At 47.5% G+C, this 22,858-nt stretch overlaps 6 protein-coding genes across 6 annotated transcripts; 4 read left to right on the top strand and 2 right to left on the bottom strand.

Moving 5' to 3' along the window:
- Positions 1-1,115: 1,115 nt before the first annotated feature.
- ABOM_010455 (uncharacterized protein) lies at positions 1,116-2,774 on the top strand (the record flags this gene model as incomplete). The annotated part of the gene is made up of 1 exon (XM_022537583.1): positions 1,116-2,774. One exon carries the CDS (start codon positions 1,116-1,118, stop codon positions 2,772-2,774), a length of 1,659 nt encoding a protein of 552 aa, XP_022384363.1.
- Positions 2,775-3,338: 564 nt separating this feature from the next.
- Positions 3,339-4,997, bottom strand: ABOM_010454 (TFIIH/NER complex subunit TFB2; the record flags this gene model as incomplete). The annotated part of the gene is made up of 3 exons (XM_022537582.1): positions 3,339-4,563; positions 4,632-4,719; positions 4,781-4,997. Coding segments are annotated over 3 exons (1,530 nt in total), but the record flags the coding sequence as incomplete, so codon positions are not given.
- A 166-nt stretch (positions 4,998-5,163) lies between these two features.
- On the top strand, positions 5,164-6,341 carry ABOM_010453 (PaaI family thioesterase; the record flags this gene model as incomplete). The annotated part of the gene is made up of 10 exons (XM_022537581.1): positions 5,164-5,190; positions 5,250-5,290; positions 5,351-5,363; positions 5,500-5,565; positions 5,618-5,660; positions 5,734-5,805; positions 5,879-5,925; positions 6,009-6,027; positions 6,134-6,212; positions 6,275-6,341. 10 exons carry the CDS (start codon positions 5,164-5,166, stop codon positions 6,339-6,341), a joined length of 474 nt encoding a protein of 157 aa, XP_022384362.1.
- Positions 6,342-6,758: 417 nt separating this feature from the next.
- Positions 6,759-11,190, bottom strand: ABOM_010452 (RNA helicase aquarius; the record flags this gene model as incomplete). The annotated part of the gene is made up of 4 exons (XM_022537580.1): positions 6,759-7,210; positions 7,279-10,761; positions 10,822-10,922; positions 10,979-11,190. 4 exons carry the CDS (start codon positions 11,188-11,190, stop codon positions 6,759-6,761), a joined length of 4,248 nt encoding a protein of 1,415 aa, XP_022384370.1.
- A 289-nt stretch (positions 11,191-11,479) lies between these two features.
- ABOM_010451 (THO complex subunit THO1/HPR1) lies at positions 11,480-13,835 on the top strand (the record flags this gene model as incomplete). The annotated part of the gene is made up of 7 exons (XM_022537579.1): positions 11,480-11,719; positions 11,795-11,873; positions 11,927-12,045; positions 12,096-12,782; positions 12,844-12,993; positions 13,046-13,359; positions 13,421-13,835. The coding sequence occupies 7 exons, from the start codon at positions 11,480-11,482 to the stop codon at positions 13,833-13,835; spliced, it is 2,004 nt and encodes a 667-aa protein (XP_022384361.1).
- Positions 13,836-20,497: 6,662 nt separating this feature from the next.
- ABOM_010450 (homeobox domain-containing protein) lies at positions 20,498-22,410 on the top strand (the record flags this gene model as incomplete). Its single annotated transcript, XM_022537578.1, has 4 exons — positions 20,498-21,072; positions 21,133-21,270; positions 21,326-21,972; positions 22,031-22,410. The coding sequence occupies 4 exons, from the start codon at positions 20,498-20,500 to the stop codon at positions 22,408-22,410; spliced, it is 1,740 nt and encodes a 579-aa protein (XP_022384369.1).
- Positions 22,411-22,858: the final 448 nt, after the last annotated feature.

Raw genomic sequence — 22,858 nt, 5'->3', positions numbered from 1 at the left:
TCTCCACCTTCCAAGCCGCAGGAGAGCGAGAAAGAACAGAAAAGAACGATGACCCAACCACTCCTCTTGGTCACCCTCGACGTTTGGACCCTTCAAGCCTACTATCTAGGGCAATTCTCTGGGTGTTGCTTCCCTTCAGACGAACAAGAATCCGGTATCCCCATCTTAACTTAGAGAGGAAACCTACCCATCACACATAGGTTTAGTCTCCATGCACGCTGGGTAGGGTGACATACACACGACTGACGTATTCACCGCCGAGATAGAGATTCTCTTAGCAACGGAGTAGCTTCGTGGTTTCCGCATTACTCTCCGAGCGAAGATGACAAGAGCGTTCGCTGGCTCGTCGCAGATCTGACGAATTACCCATTTTGCGGCAGCCCGGAACAAATGATGCTGCTATGGTAGCTAGAATCGCGCATAATGTTTGGCTTCATATGACAAGGTTTCCGCTCCATGTACCGTTGCGGTTCCATCCGTCTGTAGGACAGCTTTTGCCACGGGGGGACTTCCAGCAAGCATTCTTCCCGACATCCCCTATTGGCAATGGGAGGAGCCGGGCGCTTGCTGAATTGCCTTCTCTCGGGGCTTTAGCTGTTGTGAAGACCTCGACCGGTGGCAATCCATACCTATTGACGGTACCTGTCTGGATGAAGGGTGGGAATCTGGCCACCTTCTGGCATACTTCTATGTACGGGATGTCAAGAATCCTCGCTACTATTATCATTCGCACAAGGACAGTCAAGACATACAATGTCCCGACAACTAAGAAAAGCTAAAAAGACAGGAGCTTATAAGCACAGATCTACATAGGTACTATCAGATGATCAAGAGACAAATGCATTCCATTCACTCTGGTTTATTGCTTTTTCCCGATGTCTTCTAACCCATGCCCTAGCAACCGCTTATACACAGAGTCATATTGCTTCTTTCTCCCCTTCCACTATATGTCGAGTTCCCCTCCATCAAAACCACGGCTTTTACCTAGAGCATAAAGAAGGGCTTTGTTTCCTCGAACTCCTAGTAGTCCTTGTTCCACATTGGATCTGTCACCTACACACACACTCCCCATTTCACATCATTTCGACGCCCTTGTGAAGCATACTGAAACAACTATGACGGAAAAGCGAAGCCGCAAATCGTCTCTGGTGGGCTCTCTACAGACTCTCAGGGGCACATTCGGTGCGCGACACGATCAATGGGGACTTGAGGACAACAAGGACATAACCAATGGGAGGAACACACAGAGCAGCCCACTTCCACCTAGTATCACTACCGGCATCTGCTATTCATCCCAATATCAACCAATCGTCCATACCTTCCGCCAATCTTTCATGCCCCTGTACGAAAACAATCCGTCGTGGAGGTACAACAAAGTCAACAACGACCCAAGAGGCTTTGAGATCAGTAATAGTAGGTTACAGACACATGGGTCCAACGTACAGGCCCAGCACAGAGCCTCGTGCTCCCACTATCAGACAATCTTAGGGTACTCATCGACACAAATAGTTTCAAGGATTCCGACACCGGCAAAATCCCCAGCAGGAGATCTGTACTCCCATGAAGTATATCGAAAAGAAGGCAGAAGAAGTGTGCTATCATCCTTGGGAAGACAATGTATGGGCATGAACAAAGACTCAGGCACCGTTTACAAAGAGAATCTGGATAATGAAGAAGAAAGGAAAGATTTCATCCGCGGTAGGGATACACAAAGGCTCAGTTCTGAAAGATACATGTTCGACGCCGACGCGACTTCAACACCTAGGTTTCAGACCCGAACTCACCACCAGAGAGCCAGCGGCATGCAGAGAGCTACAACAGAACTATCCTCAAAGATATTCTCTAACAGCATGCATTCAGAAATTTATACTCCTATCCCCTGTGTCACTGTATCAAAGGCTGGTCGTCCATGCAACTTGCTGGCATATGCTGATGCCAAAAGCCGACCCGTCACTCGACTGTTCGATCCTATATCAGCATTCATCTCACGGCTTGAGACAGGAGCACAGAGGAATGATCACATCAAGAATGGTGATCTCAGTGCCAATGGCCCGAGTTCCAAAACTGTCAAGGTGCTGCTGCTATCTTCGAGGAAAGAGCGAATCGAATATCACACTGTTCCCAAAGGAAATTTGGCAACACACCACCATCAGTTGTTGGAGGATTGCCAACGTGCAAACCAAAAAACAATAGCCAGCACACTCAAAAAAAGTGACAAAATGGAATGTGTTAAAAAGGGTCTCCGGTGGACGAACGGCTTCGAGAACCTGAAGCTTGAAACCAGAGCAAAAAACGATGCATTTTCACCACCTAACCGTCCGGCCCCGAGTCAAAGTGCTACAAGGCTAAGCCCCCTACCAGACACAGGGAATTTACGGCATAGGGATCAAATGGGGAGAATGGTATTGTCGAGGAGCAACCTCACTGGATTCCGTTCGAAGCTGAAGAAGCCAGGGCTAACAGTCCATGCCGACTGGGTTTCGCAGGTCAGTGAACCTCAGCCTCAACAGTACTGGCTCGGTAGATTCGTCACCCTCGTCAATGCTTTCCACTATGAAGACTCCTTCCATGAGCCGGACATCGCAACGGGGTTCGGCATGTTGTCAAGTTATTCTCGCCCGTTAGGACACCCGGATTCAAACGAGGCGGGCTACCGCATCAAACGAGCCTTCATGGTCCTCGAAAATGTTTGCATGAATGATGAAGCAAGCGCGAGTCTACAAAAGTTCCGATACGAGTACATTGGCAAATTTGGAGATGGGTGGATGGTATAATGCCCTGTTGGAAACGATGGGTGATCACAGGTATTGACTTGGATCACCACCATGTACGGAACGGAAATCAAGAGGCGCCCATAATCGAGAATGCCTATCTGTAATTCCTGTTGAAGCCTTGTCACTTCCTTGTCAGTATGGTAAAACCTGTAATGCTAGCATATATTGAAGATAGCATGGCTAGAGACATTCGCTGTACTATGGACCGCTATAAAGGTACTAGGACGCAGCACGGGACACACTTGCTCACAATTCACGAGATGGGAGGTTTTGTTTATGGGATCGGAAAGAAAAGCCTCGAATTGTTTATGAGATGGGATTTACGGGTTGATGAAAGTATGGTTGTAATGCTCCTGAAAGCTCGATATGGTCTTTACTAAAATAAATTACCAACTATACTACATATGTGATGAGAACCCCAATATAAAATGCTAAATTCAAATCGTTTTCACAGAGTTCCCACTAACGCCAGACCTGCACCAGACCACTTTGCGCCCATGTTAAAGCATCATCTGTCCAAAATGCTAATGCCAATCATGCCCCCAATCCACGTTTTGCACAAATCTATTTCCTACTCCTCAAAAAAGCTGCAACTTGCTCATGCCTCGTTACAAAGAACATCCGCTTTCGGTCTGATTTCCAGACGAGAACCCCGATCTCTTCAGCGTACCGACATGGAGCCTCATATTCTGCCAAACTAACAAAGTCCTTGAATAAGAAGCCAGGGGTTGCTTTGACGCGATCTCGTTCAAGTTGCCAAAGCCGAATCTGATCAGTGACCGTTGGGGGCAGAACAGATGGCGGTATTCCAGCCTGGTTGGACGTAGATCGGGAGACATTATGTTTGCGCATTTGAGGGTGAGCGTGGGTAGCCAGGTACGAGATAATTTGGTCAGCAGTGATACCCATCTCTATGGCGCGGCGTACCGACTGGCGGGTAATTTTGCCAGTGATCAGGTTGGGAAATCGGTACTTAAGTGTAGTAAACAGTGCAATAAGAGAGATCTGTAGCGGCGAAGAGGTATATGCATACAGTCGGTAGTTTGTTTCGACGATGATGAATCCAGATCCTGCCTTGTTTGAGCCTGTGCCAGAGGGGCCGGAGAGGGAACCTGAAATAGGGTTGCTCAAAGCGCTGGAGTCGGAGGTAAGAGTAGTAGCGAGGCGGGTGGGGTAGAAATGACTGGTATCCGGGGAATCTTGGTAGACAATGCCAAAGTCCGCCAGATCCGTCAGAGTACGGAGTTGATTAGATGTCAGATGCTTCTTATCGTACGATTTTCCAAGCTCCAAGCTGCTCAGCAAGAAAACGAACGAGAGGACCTCCACGCTGCTCATTCCGATGGCGTCCGCGCTTTCAACATAGAGCATAAGAATGTGCCAAACTTGGGTGCTGACATCCTGTAGAACAAACGCGAATCCATCTTGCGTGATCTCTACGCGACGATCTCGAATCTCGACAAGGTGCCCAGCCTGCAAAAGTTGCTTCACGCCTTTGCTCAGGTTGACATCGCGCTGAATACCAAGTCCACTAGTTCCGACCATGTATCCCAATACCCCCTCCCACTGACGCCGGGCGTACTCGTCCAATTCGGCTATGGAAACGGCTGCTCCATCTGATAAATGCGAGAGTACACCAAAGGACTGGGTCTTTTCAGCGCCTGTCAGCGCCTGACGGAGCGATGAGGCAAACGGATCGGTGACTTTGTACGCGCGAACGTTATCTGCGATCACGGTGTTAGATAGAATATGTAGTCGACCCAGTATTGACAATGCATTATCTCGCTCCCTTCAAGCGATTAAGCCCGTCAGTCATCCAGTCCGCATATCACGAAGGCTTTCAAAGTCACCACTCACTTTAAGCTTTCTGCCTTAACCCAGACCTCCAGATCTGTTGCTGGGAGAGGGTCTTTAAGATACAGAAGCGCCATGACAAAACATTTTGCTAGATTATCCGTTAGCTCCCATTGCCATAGAATATTTCAAGAGTAGAAGCAAGTGCATACCCAGGTCAGGCAACATGCGCCTGAAGATGGCAAGGGCGGTGGATGGCTGCTGGTAGAGCTTGTAGAAAGTCGTTCCAGGCAGGCTTTCCAGATAATCAAATGGACGGGAGGGAGCGGCGGCCATGGCCATATTGCCTGCGGGTAAAATAGGAGCTGTCACCTCTGCAACATGATGTGAGCCACAAAGGTTGGCTAAGGCGTAACATTCAGAGATCAATCTTGATGTGGAATGGACAAGATTTGCTCCGGTGACCAAAGCGGCTTCGGAGCGCAGTCCGAGGCGATTAAATCATCTCACGGTACTAGACTGGATAACTAACGACTGTATTCTTGTCTCCCGCAACCTTCTACTTCCTTTTTCGCCTATAGTTTCCTTGATTAAGATGACGGCTTTGCGGTTCGTTAGATCGGTAAGTACCTACAGCTGCTATTGCTTCATTCCTTCAACTAATGTCATTGCTACCCCCAGGTTTGGGAGTCCTTTCGGGCTACATCGGGGCTGGAGCCTCGGTAAGTGACAGCATCAGTGACTAGGAAGAGGTCGTTACTGAAATTTGATCGCTGTGAAAGACTACTGGATAATGTAAGGTCTATCATAACTACACTGCATATCTTTATAAGATACAGTGACTTCAATCATGAAGAATGATAATGGAATCTTTCATTCCGTTAGCTTTGTAAACATTGGCCACAAGCTGAGGTTGTACTAACGGCTCCAGCTTCGTGTGACTGCCGCAAAGCCTGGTCTAGTGAACTTTGAGCTAGATATTCAGAAAGAGCATACGGTAAGGGTTCAATCTAGAGTATGCTAACCCAGTCGACTAACATTCGTGCCAGAATCGTCTGAACATTCTCCATGGCGGTACTATCGCCAGTATGGGTATGCAAGCATGACAATATAGTTCTTCTCTCATCCCGGTCACACCACTTACAAGCTTGCATTGATATTACAGTGGACCTCGGCGGTTCTCTAGCTGTCGCCTCGCGTGGTCTATTTGCCACTGGAGTGTCTACCGATCTCAATGGTAAGCTACAGCCCAAGCTAATCGTTGAGATTGATGTCCAACGTGCAGGATGGGTCTCTGATTGTCGATCTAGTGACGTATCTCAGCTCTGGAGGTAAGGTAGGGGATAAAATTCTAGCTGTATGTTAATCGAGGCCCCATGCCAGACAATTACAGGCCCAATATTTAGCTGCGTGGGTCCGTGCATGCTGACATCACTACAGGAAGCTAGCTGTGATAAATGTAGGTTCCCCAGCTATCAATAAACTAACCCGATTATGCGGGACCTGCAGAGGCATTCACAGCTGTCCGTTTGGTCACTAAACGCAGTGTCTAACTTATTCAACAGTCGGCAAAACACTCGCATATACATCTATCAAATTCATCAACAGCAAAGGCGAAATTGTTGCCAGAGGAAGTCACACCAAGTATGTAGTCTTCACGCAATGTAACCACATTGTAGGATACCACTATACTAATCCCCCAATAGATATATTGCGCTTGCCTGGAAGGACCCGCAGAACATTGTTGAGGAGCTTGGCGGGCGGCGGTCATGAATAGAAAGTGCTAAATTGTGAAGACTAAACATCAGGTCATTTACTTATATATACTCTTGGGCTCCAATAGTATCACCACAACTGCTATTATATATAAATAGTATAGACACTACTAGTTGCTCTTTTCTGCAAGCTATCCACAAAACAAATTTCATGATACATTGGAAGACCATTTCACTGTAGTATGCAGCCAATAAAATTCAAAACTCGAACAATCGTTTTCCAACCTATTCGGGTTGAAATCCCATCATTTTTATTCCTACACCAACGATCCCGATAAACTGAAGACACACGTGATACAACGCCACCGTCATTGAGCATTCTACAGCTATTCTGAGCCCATGATCTCACAAACTTCAATTCTGTAGCCCTGTGTACAAGACCAGACGGCACTTGTACTAGTTGGACCGCAAAATTTTACGCTCCAGTGAAGACATGCTCGTGCAGAGGGTCTTCATCTTGTTCTTCACCTGCACCAAGCATGACCTCGTCCTCATCCACTAGATCCTCTTCACCATTCGGTATCACGTCCTCAACCATGATGTCTTGCTCTCCTATTGCCTTGAGCTTAGCCTGAGTCATTTCGAACACATACTGGCCAAGATGCTCCACTCCTTCCATCGGTGTGCCTTGAACCTCATCACTCAGCGCTCGTGCAGTTGGGAACATTTCGCCTGGAGCAAGCATGAGTTTATCGGGGCGTTGAAATAATATGTCAAATGCTGGCTTAAGCTCATAACACGACTCGAATACCTCGCGCCGACCGAGTATGTAGAGGCCAAGACGGGCACGAGAAAGTGCAACCGTTAGACGACGGACATCACGTAGGTAACCAACCGTACGAGTTCGTGTGAGTGAGAGAATTACATCTGTAGAACCAAGTCAGTAAAGGGTTGCACAGAAAAATTCATTAAGAGATAAATGGAAATCGACTTACAGTCGTTTTGTTCGCCCTGATACTTGTCCACGGTAGTCACGATCTTCGGCATGCCGAACAAGGCATTCTTAGCGCAGCGGTGGTTCAAGACATCCTTTATCAGCGCTGTTTGTCCCGCATAGGTAGCAAGAATGGATATCTTCGACGCTGGGTAACCAAGTAACCGCATGTATTGATAAAGGGCTACGGCGTATTCTGCTTCACCCAGGTTTTGAATGAAATGAGGTGCAGGTTCCCGTTCACCCGTGCCCTGGTAATCAGGAACGTTGATGAATTGGTAATCGAATTGGAACCCAGCATTCGCCTGCTTGAACTCATCGGCCGTCTCAACTACTGATAGGTTTCCCAGTTGCTTGTAACGCCAGCGAAATAGTTCTGCGATGCTACGTCTCGAACGACCCTGCTGATCAAGCGTAATTACAGGGACACCCAATCTTACCAGGCGAAGGAAGAGACTTTGTTCGAAATGTGCGTATTGCCGGAACGCAAGGTTTTGGATGATTGGGGAATTCTGGAGATGATCACCGCAGAGTACCACGCGTTTCAATGGGAGCTGGCCACCCTTCATTGTTTGCAAGGCGGAGGGAATGAAGCTTTCAATCTCCGTGATCTGCGCGGCTTCTTCCATCACAACATTGTCATAATGGAAGCCAAGATCGGCAATCTCCTGGCGGCGCATTGCTGCATGCGTGGATGTCATTGCGATGATCCTGGCCTCTTTCACCAGGAGGTAATTAGCCTTGTCTTTTGGTTGCCGTAAAATCTCAAACGGCCGGATATCTTCTAGCTCAAAGAATATCTTGTCAATGTGCCGCTGGCAACCTTCTGCTACATCTAGCACTGCTTCCTTAGGACCTGAAGAGTTGAATACGGGCCGTGGGGCATTGGAAAAGAAGGCATGGAATGGGAAAGCTGCAATGATCTCTTCGAGAGAGATATTTTCGTTGCGGGCCTGATCCCAAAATTTTGCCCATGCAGGCTGAATGTATACAGTGTTGAAGTACCCGGCAGTCTCGCAGGAGTTTCCATGAGCGCCCTGTGCTCCAATCGATGATGCTAACCGGGTAACTTCAGAGAGATAATAGTTACGGTTATCGAGGAACGATTCAACCCGGCCATATTTGCTATAGCTTGACTCGGTCTCCAATTCTTCTTCGCCGTGACCAAGGCGCAAAAGGTGGCGTTCGTCGATATCCAGTGCAACTATCTTCTGGAAAAGTTGGTTTAACGCCTGGTTGCTGTGCGCAACCAAAAGCGTGCGCTCATTAGGGAAATCATGGTAGATGTTATTAATGATTTGCGTTGCAACATCCGTCTTTCCGGTTCCGGGAGGTCCGACAATAATAGTTAACCCAGGTTGTGTCCCAGATGCGATAGCTTCCACCTGAGCTGGTGTGAAACGGACAGAGTTTAGTTTGGGCGCATCGACAGGATACGGGCCTGGATTAGGTGGCGTATATGTCGAAACACGAAGTGAGTATGAGGGTGGTTTCTCCTTCTCGGTTTGATCTCTCCGCCGCTTCTTGGAGGCATTCACGGAAGGTGTTTTTTGGGTATCTTCAACATATTCGAGCACATAAGGCGGTCCGAAGCTTGATGTCTCCTCGCCAGAAGGTTCAATTGTTGTCCCCGGGAAGCTTTCTACCAGATGCTGCCAGTCCAAGAACGTATCGCGAAAATCGACCGATTTAAGTCTGTTCGGCAATTCTGTGTAATGGGCCCCTGCGGGGTCCCCATAACCCAAAAAGATGTCCTGCAGCCAAGAAGGAAGAGTTATATCGGAGACAATGAGCCTTTGCATAGTCTCCAGTATAGATTTGAAGTTGTTTTCCCTTCCCTTTCTCCTTGCGACTACGTTGACCAACGGATAAATATCTGGCTTTCCCTGCATGCTACGATCTTTATCCGCTTTGAAGGCATCAGGGTCAAGATTAACCAAAAGTCTCCTGATGCGTGGTCTCGATCGATGGCCATTGGTCTGCCCCGAAGCGGGTTCGCGCAATGGGCGGCCATTTTCATCAAGTACCTGCACTATTTCTGCTGTTCTGAGGTGCGTTAGGCTAGGGGTATCAATTGGGGTGGGGTCCTGGAACGCCAGTTTGTTTGCAGCGCCAGGCTGCACGGCCAGAAGGAAAACCACGTCGTCGGGGCGGAGGGACTCCCATTCCATCCGGACGTGGTCTGCCAGCCTGCCAACCTCAATCACGATCTCAGCTCGCACAAAAGCTGGGTTTGTGGAGCCAACCCTCGGGGGCGCAACCTCGATGATAGCAGGTTTCGAAATAGGGATAGCCATCCGGGAGAACCCATCAAAAGTCAGACTTTTGCCGTCTCGACTGGCTCGGGGCTGCATTCGCTTGACGATCGTTTCCATATCTTTGCGAATCTGGAAGAAAGCTTCGGATCGATACAAGAGAAATGAGCGCCATAGAAAGTCCCCTAGGCTCAAGTACTGAAGGTTCAATTTTGGAATTGCAAGGGGCCTAGATCCGTCATAGGTTTCATTCCGTAGCAAAGCTGGGTCGTAGAGGTTTTCTTCTGTCGGAACAACACTTAGGCGTGATACAACATCTTGAAATGGTGCCTTGCGCTCGTAAAAGGATAAGAGTATTTCTAGATATAGATGGCGATCGGGTGTGATTTGACACTGTTTCGGATAGTCTGTCCGAAATCCAAGGTGAGAACAAAGGCTTCGGAGCTCAGAGTCATCTAAAGAAGATAGCTGCCCTTCCAGCTCCGGACGTTGCTCAATTGAACCGTAATTCGACAAAGCTAGGATCATTAATTTGTCCTTAAAGTATTTCATGGAAGTTCGCTGCAAGTGCGCTAGCTCCTGGCAGTGGGTATCGTACACTGCCTGGGGTGATAGGCTCTCGCCTGTATAATCGTCAATTGAGAATGTAGCGAAATGCTTTAAGAGATTATACAAGTCGCGGAATAGCTCATTCTCCGAAGATCGGTAGAGTTCCGATAAGCGAACGACTGGTAGAATGTTGAGATCTTTCAGCAATGTGTTGACATATCGTCTGGTGGGAAGTTGGCTTTCTAGATCCACTAGGAACTCAAGAAACCTTTCACAATAACGCAGGTTATCCGCCTGGTCCTTCTCGGCGCCGTTCAATCTCCGAAAAAAATCGAGAAGCATCGTGTAGAGCCATGACCGGTCAAACCTCATTTTCGCTTTGGTTGTTTCGTCTGCTGCATCATATCGTTTTGTGGCAGCTCTCCACGTTTTCTTCAGCGTGGGGCCCTTTACTAACACCTGTTCTCGTGCATCGTCACTCGAGAGATTGTGCCAAATCGAAATGGAGACCAGAGGTGCACATTCCTTCCGTATCGAAACATTCTCGAGGGATTGAAAGGAGCCAATTATAAAGGATACTATGGACAGGCGCGACGATGTAGAAAGGGACTGGTCGATACTCATGGAGAGAATTCGATGGAAAAGGTTGGAAAAGTCATCCGGTCGATCAGAGAAGATGTCTGGTGTTCTGTAAGTACCTTACACAGGATTGACTATATGCAGGAGTAAGGTAGACTCACCCCATATCGGCAGATGTTCTCGCTGTTTGACAGTGACAATAAGCGCCAGCAGCAATACATGGTAGTTCGAAGCATCTTCTGTGTAGGTCGGCCAGAGAAACCTTGTGACCGGTTAGTCGAGGCATTACATCGCTAAGAGTGCTATATGAATGGGTACTTCTCTAAAATATTCAAATTTTCCAACGTTAGAAGCGAGCGAAAGCTGAAATTATCCGCTTCGAGAGGGTCCCATATATCCTTCTTGATGACATCCTGCTTGACTTTCCGGACCTTGGATGTCTCAAGCCAATGAGTTTTGGCTAACTGCACCCACACGCTGTCTTCGCGAAAATCCTCAACGGTGGGCCTGGAATCAAGCCCGTGCGCCATTGCCTGACGTGATTGTAGGCCCATTCCTTGACGTTAGGTTTGTAAAAAAAAAACAACAAAAACAAAAAAAAGGACTCCGCGCCCTCGTCGGATATATCTGCGCAAGTGGTCCGTCGCGGCGGGATGGGAAAGCTTCTGGCGCGCGGTTAAGGAAGTTGCTTCCAGCGGCTAGAACCCGCAGAGCCGCAACAATGGCCCCGTGATCCTTTATTGTATCGGGAGCTCCTTACACAGCACAATTCCCGCATCTCCTTCATCCCATCTTTACTTGGAATTGTTGCTCGCAAGGATGGCCGGCGAGGATGTTGAATCGATACATATCTATAGGAGATTAGTTGATAGTCTCCTCGCTCGAGCCGAACTAGTCAAACCGGACAAGCAAATCGAACCTCCGTTGACAGAAACACACCTTGGAGAAACGATCTGGAAAGTGGAAGGCGATGATGAGAAGGTTGCGAATAGGCTTAGTCAACAGACACAGTTTGCCGCAGTGGAAATCGCATTCAGGGAGAGGTTTTACAGTTTGCTTGTAAGTAGCATTATTGTTGCGATCCTTCCTGTCTACCCATGAAGTTCAGGAATCGCTAACCGACACTTAATGAAGGCCACTACATCCATTGATGAGCCGTCGTTTATACAAATATGGAATCTACTTGACATAATATCAATCTTCTCAGATAATGGTTCGTTTGGAATTTAGTCTCGCGGCCTCGATGGTGCACTGACGAATCGACAGAACAGTGTGAGCCCGGTCTTATATTTTGGCTGATGGAGGAACTACTTGATAGCCAAACTATTGATGGTTGTCGCAAAGTTTTTGACTATCTTGAGTCTCGAAGAGAACGGAATACTAAAGTATGTACAACTCGGAATCCTCTCTAGCGCAACTATTGACACCGCCGAAGAAACACTTTAAGCAGAAAAGTTTAATCATTCTGAGATCCTGCAACGAACTGCTGCGGAGGCTTTCGCGAGCTGAAGATACTGTCTTTTGCGGACGTGTCTTTATTTTCCTCTTCCAGAGTTTTCCGCTAGGGGACAAGAGTGCCGTCAACCTTCGAGGCGAATATCATACCGAGAATGTCACTACTTACGATGAAATCATTAAACCCGACACCAAAGTACCAGATGAGGCGGATATAGTAATGTCTGACGAACATGAGCCGCCAACGACTATTGTTGAAGGCCAACAAGAAAACCACGATGCTGATTCGCCGTCTATTTCGGATCCTCAGGTCTCCATTCAAGATCAATTGGCAGCCCCGAAAGTCATTATTTCGCAAGTTGAAGGTGTTGATGAGAAAGCGAACGACTTGAACAGACTATATCCTATGTTCTGGGGCCTCCAGGCATATTTCTCTGCTCCAACAAGGATATTCGATCCCCAACATTTCACCACATTCAGGACGGGACTTGAGGCTACCCTTTCTGCCTTCAAATCGGTTAACACAGACCTTGAAAGTTCCAGCACGAGCAAGACGTCCGAAGAGCTTCGAAAATCCAACAAACGAAAGAGAACTGCAGACGGCCAGGAAATTGCAAGCAGTTTCAACCCGAAGTACTTGACAAGCAGGGATTTGTTTGACCTTGAAGTAAGTTTTTTCTTGTTTGTCTGGCTCCCTTTCGGTGGCTTGTGCCAACTCTCAAATGTAGGTCAACGACACAGCGTTTCGGAGGCATGTTCTGGTTCAGGCGCTTATTCTCCTGGATTTCATGCTCTCGCTTACTCCTAAGGCTAAAGCAAAGCTAGCCGAGTTGACTAACAAATCTGTGCTCTACGGTTTTTTATTGAATGAGGAAGATGTAGGAACCACCCACGAATACCTAGACTCATGGCCTTTGTTAACAGTTGCAGGCTAAATGGGCAGTCAAGATGAGAAAGGCAATAGAAGAGTATCTTCAGGACGGTGTCGGTGGAAAATTCTACTACCGAATGGTGGACACCGTTTTGTCGAGAGACAAAAATTGGGTTCGCTGGAAAGCTGAAGGCTGTCCATTAATCGAGAGACCCCCTGTTTCCGTAGCGGACTACCTCGATGCTCGTGAGCATGCAACTAAAGTCTACGCCAACAAGCGCCTTCGGTCTTCGCCCATGGGCTCGCTAAACCTGAACTTCCTCTCTGAGGGCGAATCACGAGCTGGTCTTGAGAGGCTTAAGGAACCTCAAAGGTAAGCACACCCGTGGATAATCATCGTAAATCTGATTATTTGCGAATTGACAATATCGCAGGTTCACGGTACCTTCCTCTGATTCGTTCATGATGGGTATAATGGACGATGAGTTAGATATGGATACTGCACAGACAAAGGAGGATAAAGAGAACGCGACACGCGCTAAAGCGAGCAAGACTTGGCGTATATTAAGACTTTCCGCGAAAAGCAAGCTCGCGGCGTTCGACAAGATTGAGGATGGCAAAAACCTAAAGCTGCTTTTTGAGACTCCGCAGCCTTCCGAAGGAACTCCCCAGGTTCTTGAAGGCACCCCTCAGGCTCAAGATACAGTGATGAAAGCCTCAACTGAGGGCGAGTCTGGTGGTTCGGGGCATGACCATGGGCCTAACAGCTCCGAACAAGGGAATGCCACCGTTGCCACCGAGAAAGGTTCAGCGGATTCGAAGGATGCAGCAGCAACAGCAGACACATGAAGAACGCCACACAGGCGGCCAGAGAACGCATTGTCATGATTGGCTCTCATTGGCGCCGAAGAACGAACCCCTACGATCCTGATGGATGCTGATTCGATACACCGTTTGATGATTTCATGTGCTTGTATGCATCACTGTCACAACACTATGCGGGACTCCTGCAGTACCGTAAATAATATGAAAGGGACATTAGTATGTGGACTGAGTTTTCTAGGAAGAGTTGGGGCGTGTTCATGATGACGAAGGACTTGAAATGGGAGATTACGGCGGGGGGATCTTGGTCCTTTTGATTGGCCTCGTTTGATGACCCTCATTTTGGCGTGCAGTTTAGTCCTCAGTTGTGGCAACACCCGAGGTTTCCCCCGCCCCATCAGATAGCGTGCGAGCAGGAGCAACTTTTAGGAGCTCATGGGGACCGATAGGGAGGCGACAAAGGAATAATGAGAGGGGTAAGAACATAGTAAGGGTACCGCTGACCGGAAATTGGAGGCTTCCTGATAATCCACTTCGTGATCCAGAGAGGGGATTAATTCCTCGAGGTAGTCTGGATAAACCTGCCAGTGCCCAGACTGCCTCTGAGAGCACGCCGCTTCTTTGGCAACGCGGACGGATAAGCTACGGGCGAGGGTCCGAATGTCTCGGGGATCAGCAACTCTAATATTACATACTACACAGTAGACGTACCTGCATAACCGTGGATCTCGCTGTACTTTCTATCTATCTACCTGCTACATAAGGATCGTAAGTATATCACCCGACCCGCTGAATGATTCCTCACTCCTTGAAGATTGCCCCTTGATAACTGTCATGCGAGATTACAGTGTGATTACTGGGCCCAATGGAATCCGGGTGATCTGATACGCCACGTTTCACCATCCTAACCCGATAGACGCTTGATCCCTCTATCAACTTAACTTTCAAGTAAGATTAAGTGACTACCCTACGTATGTGCATACTTGCAACCGAAGGAGCAGTTGTCGCTTGAGAGTTTCTGTAATAATCTACTGTGTATACATATTTAGAGCTGTTCCCCGGCCTTGAGGGGCGAAGTGCCTATTCGTATCAACATCAGGTATATCATATTTCGGCTTGCGCTGGTTTCGTCTCAATTCATCTCTTACTTCTGCCTACGTCTTTAGGGCAATGATTACGGAGAGTGCCATGACTCGTTCAGGTCCGATCCACGGTGGAAGTGACCTGTATATTGGCTAAAATTTATACTGGTAGTATCTTTCGAAGCGAGAAAGATCCCAGCCGAAAAAGGCAACTTTGGTGAGGGCGAAGCAAGTCCACCTACGGAGTACCTAGTTAGTATAATGTTCGCATGGCTTCGTTTAGCTCTTCTTCTAGGGTTTTTCTTTTTTCCTTTATTTTAATTTTTTTTGTCATCATCATTATCATTATTTTTTTTCGACAGGGGCTCTTCATATAATCTAGCCGTATCAATCCATTTAAACATTAATAAATGAATGTACCTAGGTACAGAGAGGTATGTAAAGTACAGAACCTACGGAGTAGTATACTATAGAGTAGGTACTCTGTAATAGATGTAGGTATAGATGCGAAGCTTCTGATTCGTAGATCGAGGATATAGGCAGTTCTTTATTCGTCCTAAAGGAGTAAGAGGTCCATGGAAAACCTTGTCAGGGCTAAACGACGTTTCACTGTTGCCAACCGACCCGCACAGACACTTTTTCCACAATGGTTCCCGCAGGAACCTGCATCGGAGATGATACCAATCGCGCAATTGATTTTATTCCGACAGGGGTACCGCCATGGAAAAATATGAGGCCCTGACCATGATAAACTTTGGAGAGGTGTGTATGTATATGTATGTATGTATGTATGTATGCATGTTATTACACAGTATTATCATTATTATTTCCCTCTTTTTGCTCTTCCCATTCGCTGCCTTTTTTTTCCCTTTTCTTTTGCTTTTTCTTTTTTTCTTTTCCCTTTTTACCCGCCCTTCCTCTACCCGGTCTCATTTAGTTCTGCTGTAACTTCATTGGACTCGGAACAATTTGGCCGAAATCTGGCACCCGAAGCGCAGCGCCAATTGTTGGCTTGCGTAATGGGATCGATAACAGTATCCACTTGTTACTAGCGGGAGTTGTTTCCACCGTCCAAACAGAAGCAGTAAGAGTCTTGAGAGATGATGTAAGTTATCTCTCAATTCGAACCACAGTCCGTACAGACCGAATGAAATTAGAAGGGGCCACCAGTCTTCTTGGCATCCACGAGAAGTCTTGAAAGAGATTAAAGTTGCTCCTCTCCATCCTTCTCACCCACTCACCTTCGATCGGCCGCGATTCCTGGGATCTCCTTCCCCGCACCCACACGATGGGAATGAATGTTTGATTGCCCTCTTCAGCTGTGATCGTCCTCAAGCCCTCAGAGGATGATCCACTCGACGCTTGCTTTTTTCACAATGTGGCTCTTGGAATCCAGCTGAGAGTCATGCCACCTCTCATCTCCATCTATCCACATCGATGTAAGCGATTCCCATCCTCTCCCCCACTTGTCGGGTATGCCGAAAAAGTATCCCTAGAGAAAGTCCGTTTTCAGCTTTTCCGGTGGAACGGGGAGTTAGGGGCGAGGGTTAAGGGGCAAATGAGGTGAAATGGAAGTGAGAATGGAAAAGAGAGGAGGGGGGGGGGGGGGGGGAAAGAATCTATCAAACAGGCACATCCAATGCAGTCGGGATCTCAATTGAGAATTACTCAGTCCCGAGATTTTGCCTGGAATATTCAGTCGGGTATTTACTTAGTTCAAGGTAGTCAGGAGTTGACCGGAACTATTGCACTCAGCCATCATTACGGCGGACTACAAATCACTAATCCATACAGAGTACGGAGCTGCCTCCCCTTATTCCTCGATCAGGAATCATCCGGTGCGTCTATTGTTTTAAAAAGGCAGAAACATTAAAATAATAAATCACTATAAAATGAAAAAAAAAAAATAAATAAAAATAAATAAATAAATATAATTAATATAAAATAAAGAGAAGAAAAAAACATGTAAAAAAGTAAAAAGTTAAAGTGACAGGGGAAGAAGAGATGGACAAAAGAGAGCCAAGACAAGCCGAGGAACCATTACACCGTTTCGATCCCTTCCCTAGGTTTCTGACTAGTTGAGCGTTATGGTCAGCATCGGATGGGGATTAAACTCCGGCCTAGGTGGTCCTGGAACTATCCGAAGCCTGATTTTCTCTCACCCTCTTCTTGTTTTCCTTAGTGGCCTACGAGGTTACCAGTTGTGTTGAGGGTACTCTTAGTACACAATACCTTCTGCGTTAAGGTAGAATGCTGTCTGTTAGCCACTAGTAAGGTAATCCGACTAAGATCCATCATAGGGGTGAGACTCAGTGGCTCTGGCATATACATACTAGTAGTAGTAGGTATAGGTAGTAGGTATAGCTGGCACCAGGGGATATTAAGGTGCAGTACGGAGTTACCGTACCGACTTACGGAGTACACGACTCATGCAATTTATGATTAAATCTACGGAGTATATTCATGCCAACTGACCTGAATCAATTAGTTGCAGCCACTTCTGCATCCTCGGTAGTTGTGTTGATATTAATCACAGTGTGTAATAATATGACGGCGTGTTATTGATCATATTTAAATGCATATCATATCCTCCCTTACATTTTAGGACATACTGACTGACAGACAGACAGACTCGGGCTTACCTTACCTACATGGCTATATACGGAGTATATACGCTCTCCCTTAGGTTCATAGTGCATACACCCGACCTTCATGGAGGAGTGTGTACCTTGGGCTAACTTTCAACGTCGATTAACCCTAAATACCTAAAAAGTTAAGTCCTGCTCCTGTCTCTCATTGCTGGATAAATGCCCCACAGTCGTTGTTTCCACCTGTCGGTTCCCCTATCTTCAGAGATTTTTTCCCCTGGTTTTTCGTTCAAGTTTTCTGGCCCTTTTCCTTCTTTTACTTGTTCTTCCGTAAATCTTATTTCGGTTTCCGACATCTTATCTAATATTCACGTATGTTACCTTTAATTTGCTTTGGCCCGTCAAAGCAATACATTGGCCCTCATCTTCTTCTCTATCCACTTCCCTCCAGTCTCATTTCCCTGAACTGTTTCATGCAAGTTGTCTCGGTGGAGCCAATGGAAGCGTTTAGTCTCTCCCAGTCAATTTGTCCCCCTCTTCCAAGTGGAGAGAGCACATGAGGCCGCCACTCAACCGAGTCAACCGTTGACTGCACGATTTTTAGCGTCACGCTCGGTTCAGAGACCGTTCAGGTCGCCCAGTGCATGGTCCGCTCCCTGAGCTTTCCTGAACTCGTCTTCAATAGCACTCTCTTTTCGGCCGCAGGAGGCTCGAAACTCGGAAACATTCTTCATTTTCTCCGCAAACCCTGGCTATCTCTTGAACTATACTGAGATAGGCATGGTGGTCTTACCTGCTGCTCCATTTGGTGGCTCTCTGGCTAGCATAGTACGAGAAGCTGTACGTACCACTCCTACGTATACGGTCGGTTCTGTCTTTTTTGCGCACACCCAGCCATGGGGTGGGCGTGCACCCGAGCGTGGTTGACAGCGGACCCGGCTAGTAACGGTCGATCGATCGTCTTCGTCGGTGGACTCATCCTTTTCTCTGATAAACTAATACCCCATCCTGGGAAGGAGAAATGAAGAACTCCTACAGTTTGAAACCAACGGTTATTTTAGATATTCATTCGCCTCCTGCTTTTCCTTGAGGCCCCGCGGACTGCTTCTGTCCGAGAGAGTTACTTGCATGTGTATCCTCTGGGATGGACGGATGGGGGGTGGGTAGCAGCTAAACTAAGTGGTTCTTAGGCTGAGGACTTGGTCCTTGATCTAACCCGGTCTCCGGCGGATTATGGAGCCAACGCACGACTAGCGCTGTCGGTAGCCCTTCCACATGGTGCACCAGTCTTCACTAAAACAACATTGGTGTCGGATGAGCTCCAGCCAGCAAGGGTCTATTTACCCTTCAAACAACGGTTGGCTAGCCAGGAGGATGGCTTGTGGGTGTTGGACTAGGGTGTCCCAGACTCGTTGACCCGCACGATGCGATGCGATGGTTTTGGTCGCAGGTTCCACTTCGGAAAATTTACATGCAATCATGACTGTGAATTGTAAACCTCCGCTGAGAAGACAGGCAACCTGCGTTGAAATGAACAGTTAGTCGGACATACTTGCAAGTTGGATCGTGAACCATTCCTTACCCCTTATCTAGTCCCTTTACGCAGGGCTGCGGCCGTCTCGGTCCATCTGACTCTGTTTGGATGTAGGTGGAGTGCTCCATCGCCACTTTAGCTTCGGCGTAGTCATTCTTGTTGCTTCTTTCCCCCATAGTGTATATCGTTTATCCTGGCAAGCTCACCCTCCCTCCCTTCCTCTCTTTTTTTCTCTTTATTTTTTATTTTGTTTTATTTTATCATTTTTATACAATTTCCCCCCTGTCCCTGTGCCTCACTGAATACACTCGTTACTTCCCTTGAAGGTCTCGATACACGCTCGGGACAGCTCTCAACTTGACAATTTTGTTGGTGTTGTCATCTTTAGGAGACTTTTCCGGTCAGAAGATTAGGTGACCACCATCGGCATTCCTACAATTGTTGGTTCTAGCGCATACGATACTACATTAGACTTGAACCCATCGAGGGAGATCCCCAGTCACTACCCAACCTTCTTTCCACCCACCATTCCTACTATTGCGTCTGTTCTTCTACTCCTTGTGATCGTTGGCTGTCACCCTTAATTACTACCGGGGAATAAGTTAGCAATCGTAGCCTGGTGTGAGATCTCCGTGTGCTGAACTATCCATCTGTGGCCCGTTCAAGTCTTTTAATCGTTTTCCCTTTAAACAGCCGGCCTCTTATTCTCCCCTTTCCTTTCCTCTACCCACCTACTTTTATTTCTCTTGTTTTTCTTTTTTACCATTATTATTATTATCTTCCATTTCCTAAGGTTCAGTCTACGCGTTAGCATCTTGTCTGACGTTCGGGTTAACTCCCTGTATCAAAAAGAGACAGTTATTCGTCCCCTGTCTCCGCCGGTCCCGCATCAATTGATGACAGTTCCTTCGAGCCCGTTGTTGCATTCTTAGCACTACCTCAAGGTGGCCAACGTGGAAGATCCGGTGGACCGCTGTTGAACGTGATCAAGACTACCGGCTAGGACTTCTTTTCTCCTCGTCTTATTCCACTACCGTGTTTGTCCTTATTCTTCACCCACTTGACTCGAACATTGTGGGATCTTTTTTATATTATCCTTCTTATATCTTAGCTGGCCCCAGCGCTCATCAGACGGTTCGACCCCATTTCTTGCCGCCGTCCCAGTTTCCGCTCATACTGGGCATTTCTATTATTGTCTTGAAGAGACATCCAGGCTCAACGTTGTTCTTTATCAACCGGAACAGCTTAATAATACCTGAGAATTCTACGCCACACCCTGTCTTCTGTTGATTGACGCTCTTGTCTCGAATTTCCGGGCTCAGGATATACTAGTTTTGACGAGAACTTTCAATAAGCATTCCCATTTTCCTAACCGCAGCTATCTCGATATCAGTGACTAGATACGTCGAGTTTTGGCTGCTGATCTTTGTTCGACAGAATATCTTCGCTACTACATGGAGTAAGGAAGTTGATATCTTCACTACCATGTCAGTCAGTGGACCTTGTATCTGGTTATCCTCTTTGCCACCCCCGTCTAGTTCTCATTTGACTGCGATTACGAATTCTTGGTCGACGCCTTCTTGGAACGTTGAACAGGCTACTTCGAGGACAAAGGCAGTCTCCCCTGGGTTACCTAGATCGTTGGAGAAAGAAAGCGATTCAGCAAAGACACCCGTCGATATGCAGTCTGCCGTGATTAAGGCTGAAAATGCCTTCTCAGCCGGAGCGCTCGTAGGTCCGTCAAATTCGGTTCGATATTCCGGGGTAGAAATGCCCTCGGACACCTCGGAGAATCGGAATGTGCAGGCTGAGGGTGACGCTTCGTTGTCCCGAATGAAACTCGAAAGACTGAACCACAGTGAACCACTTCTCTCTATTCCTCGAGGGGGGTCCAGCCCTCAAGCCCCAAGAGAGTTCACTCCAGAAGCAAGAACAGGAGATCAAGAGGAACAACACGAGCACGACAATGCGGAAGTAGGAGCTTCTTCGGACGATGGAACAGGGTCGCCGAGAACGGCGTTGGACCCTAAAACAGAGAAGAAGAAGATGAAAAGATTCCGGTGAGCAATCGGGCGTGATGCAGTTCAACGTTAATAGAACTCGGCTAACGACACTGGAAGACTCACACATAATCAAACTCGCTTCTTGATGAGTGAGTTCACTCGTCAAGCACATCCTGACGCTGCGCACCGAGAACGATTGTCAAGAGAGATACCTGGGTTGACACCGCGGCAAGTTCAGGTTTGGTTTCAAAACAGGTATACTTGCAGCTCTATCCACCATCATAATAACACACTAATGCCATGTTTATAGGCGAGCTAAGCTCAAGCGGCTCACCAGCAATGATCGGGAGCGGATGTTGAAATCTAGAGCACTGCCGGAGGACTTTGATACTACTCAAGTGCTAAGGACACCCTTCGACAACAGGACTTCGTCGGAAACACCGGTTCCGTCTCCCCTGAGCCGTATGGCATCTATTTCGGGCGCTAATGCTTCAAAGATGCTCCTGACGGACGGACTACAACGACTCAATGACGACGACTATGTGATCTCCCCACTAAGCTCAGCCTCGACTACAACAGGAAGCGGTTTTCCCTCTACTGGCGCTGATCGGAATTTGGAGGGCTATATGCCAAATGGCACGTTAGCAAACCGGGCTGCGCCAACACCTGTCCCCGAACTACAGAGACACAACCGTAGTGCCTTCCCCTTTTCGAGATCCAGCAGCTTTTCCGAACCGTCCTTCAACCCAAGTCTGCACTTCCCCGGCCGATACTCTAGACCAGGTGAGCCGGTCAGTCACCCTGGTATGCCATACGGGCGGCGACCCGTGGATTACGGAATCAGCCGCCCAGGCAATAGTATGGTCGTTGGATACGATAGCCATCGGCAGTTGGAAGGTTCTGTCTCACCAACTGGACAAACGGATCAGCCCATTACATATAGTATGGACGGTCATAGTATGGATTCCGTTTGTACCCTTTGTAGTTGTGCTTGAAACTGACTTCTAGCTCATAGGCCAGCAATTACATAGCTATCAACCTTCGCTCACGATGCCCAACTCGAAAGGATTTGGCGGGCTCGACTTGAACTCTCACATGCAACCGCACGGAAGACACATACCTGCTCTGCAATCGCTATCGGTTTCAGACGCTCCAGACTATCGACACTATTCGTACAGTCACCATCCGTATAGTATGAGCGCTGCTATGCCATACACCCAGGCCAATGCATCTAGTATGAGCCTTCCTGCGTCGTTTCCCTCCGACACAGGTAGTGCGTCACATGGATCTGTTGGCGGCTCTACTGAAGACCGAATTAATAATCCACCACAAGTCTTGGACCCATTGAGGACCAAGTTCAGCAACCAACCATTCGAATACTCTAACTATCTCTAATCCCAGAGCCTATTGGCGACAGCTTCACTCCCTACTCTACTCCCGCCGGTCTTGACTTCTTTTAATCAGTCCTTCACCCCTGGTTTATATCATCTTCCTGGGCGGCTAATATTTTTTTTTTATTTTCATCTTTTTATCTGTGGCTAGTATTGTGTGCTATTTGGCGTCCGCGTCTTCATTCCAGTATATATTTACTTAATCGTCGTCTGGGTCTGTTGTGTTTACAAGGAGGGGAAAAATTATTTGTTTTTTTTTGCATAGGACTTGTTAGCAGTTTCGCTACGAGATGTTATATTGGCGTTTATTCTCCCTGTTTCCCACAACATGTTCACTTTTCCTTTTCACCTCAGCTCCCTTCCATATTTTCCATTTTAATTCCAAAGATTTTCTCTTCCCGATAAGGGGGGTTTGTGTGTGTGTGTGTGTGTGTGAGAGAGAGAGAGAGAGT

This window comes from Aspergillus bombycis (genome assembly GCF_001792695.1).
Source record: "Aspergillus bombycis strain NRRL26010 chromosome Unknown contig00136, whole genome shotgun sequence".
Classification (NCBI taxonomy): domain Eukaryota; kingdom Fungi; phylum Ascomycota; class Eurotiomycetes; order Eurotiales; family Aspergillaceae; genus Aspergillus; species Aspergillus bombycis.
Note: the sequence above shows the minus strand (reverse complement) of the source record. Positions and strands in the feature narration are given on the sequence as shown.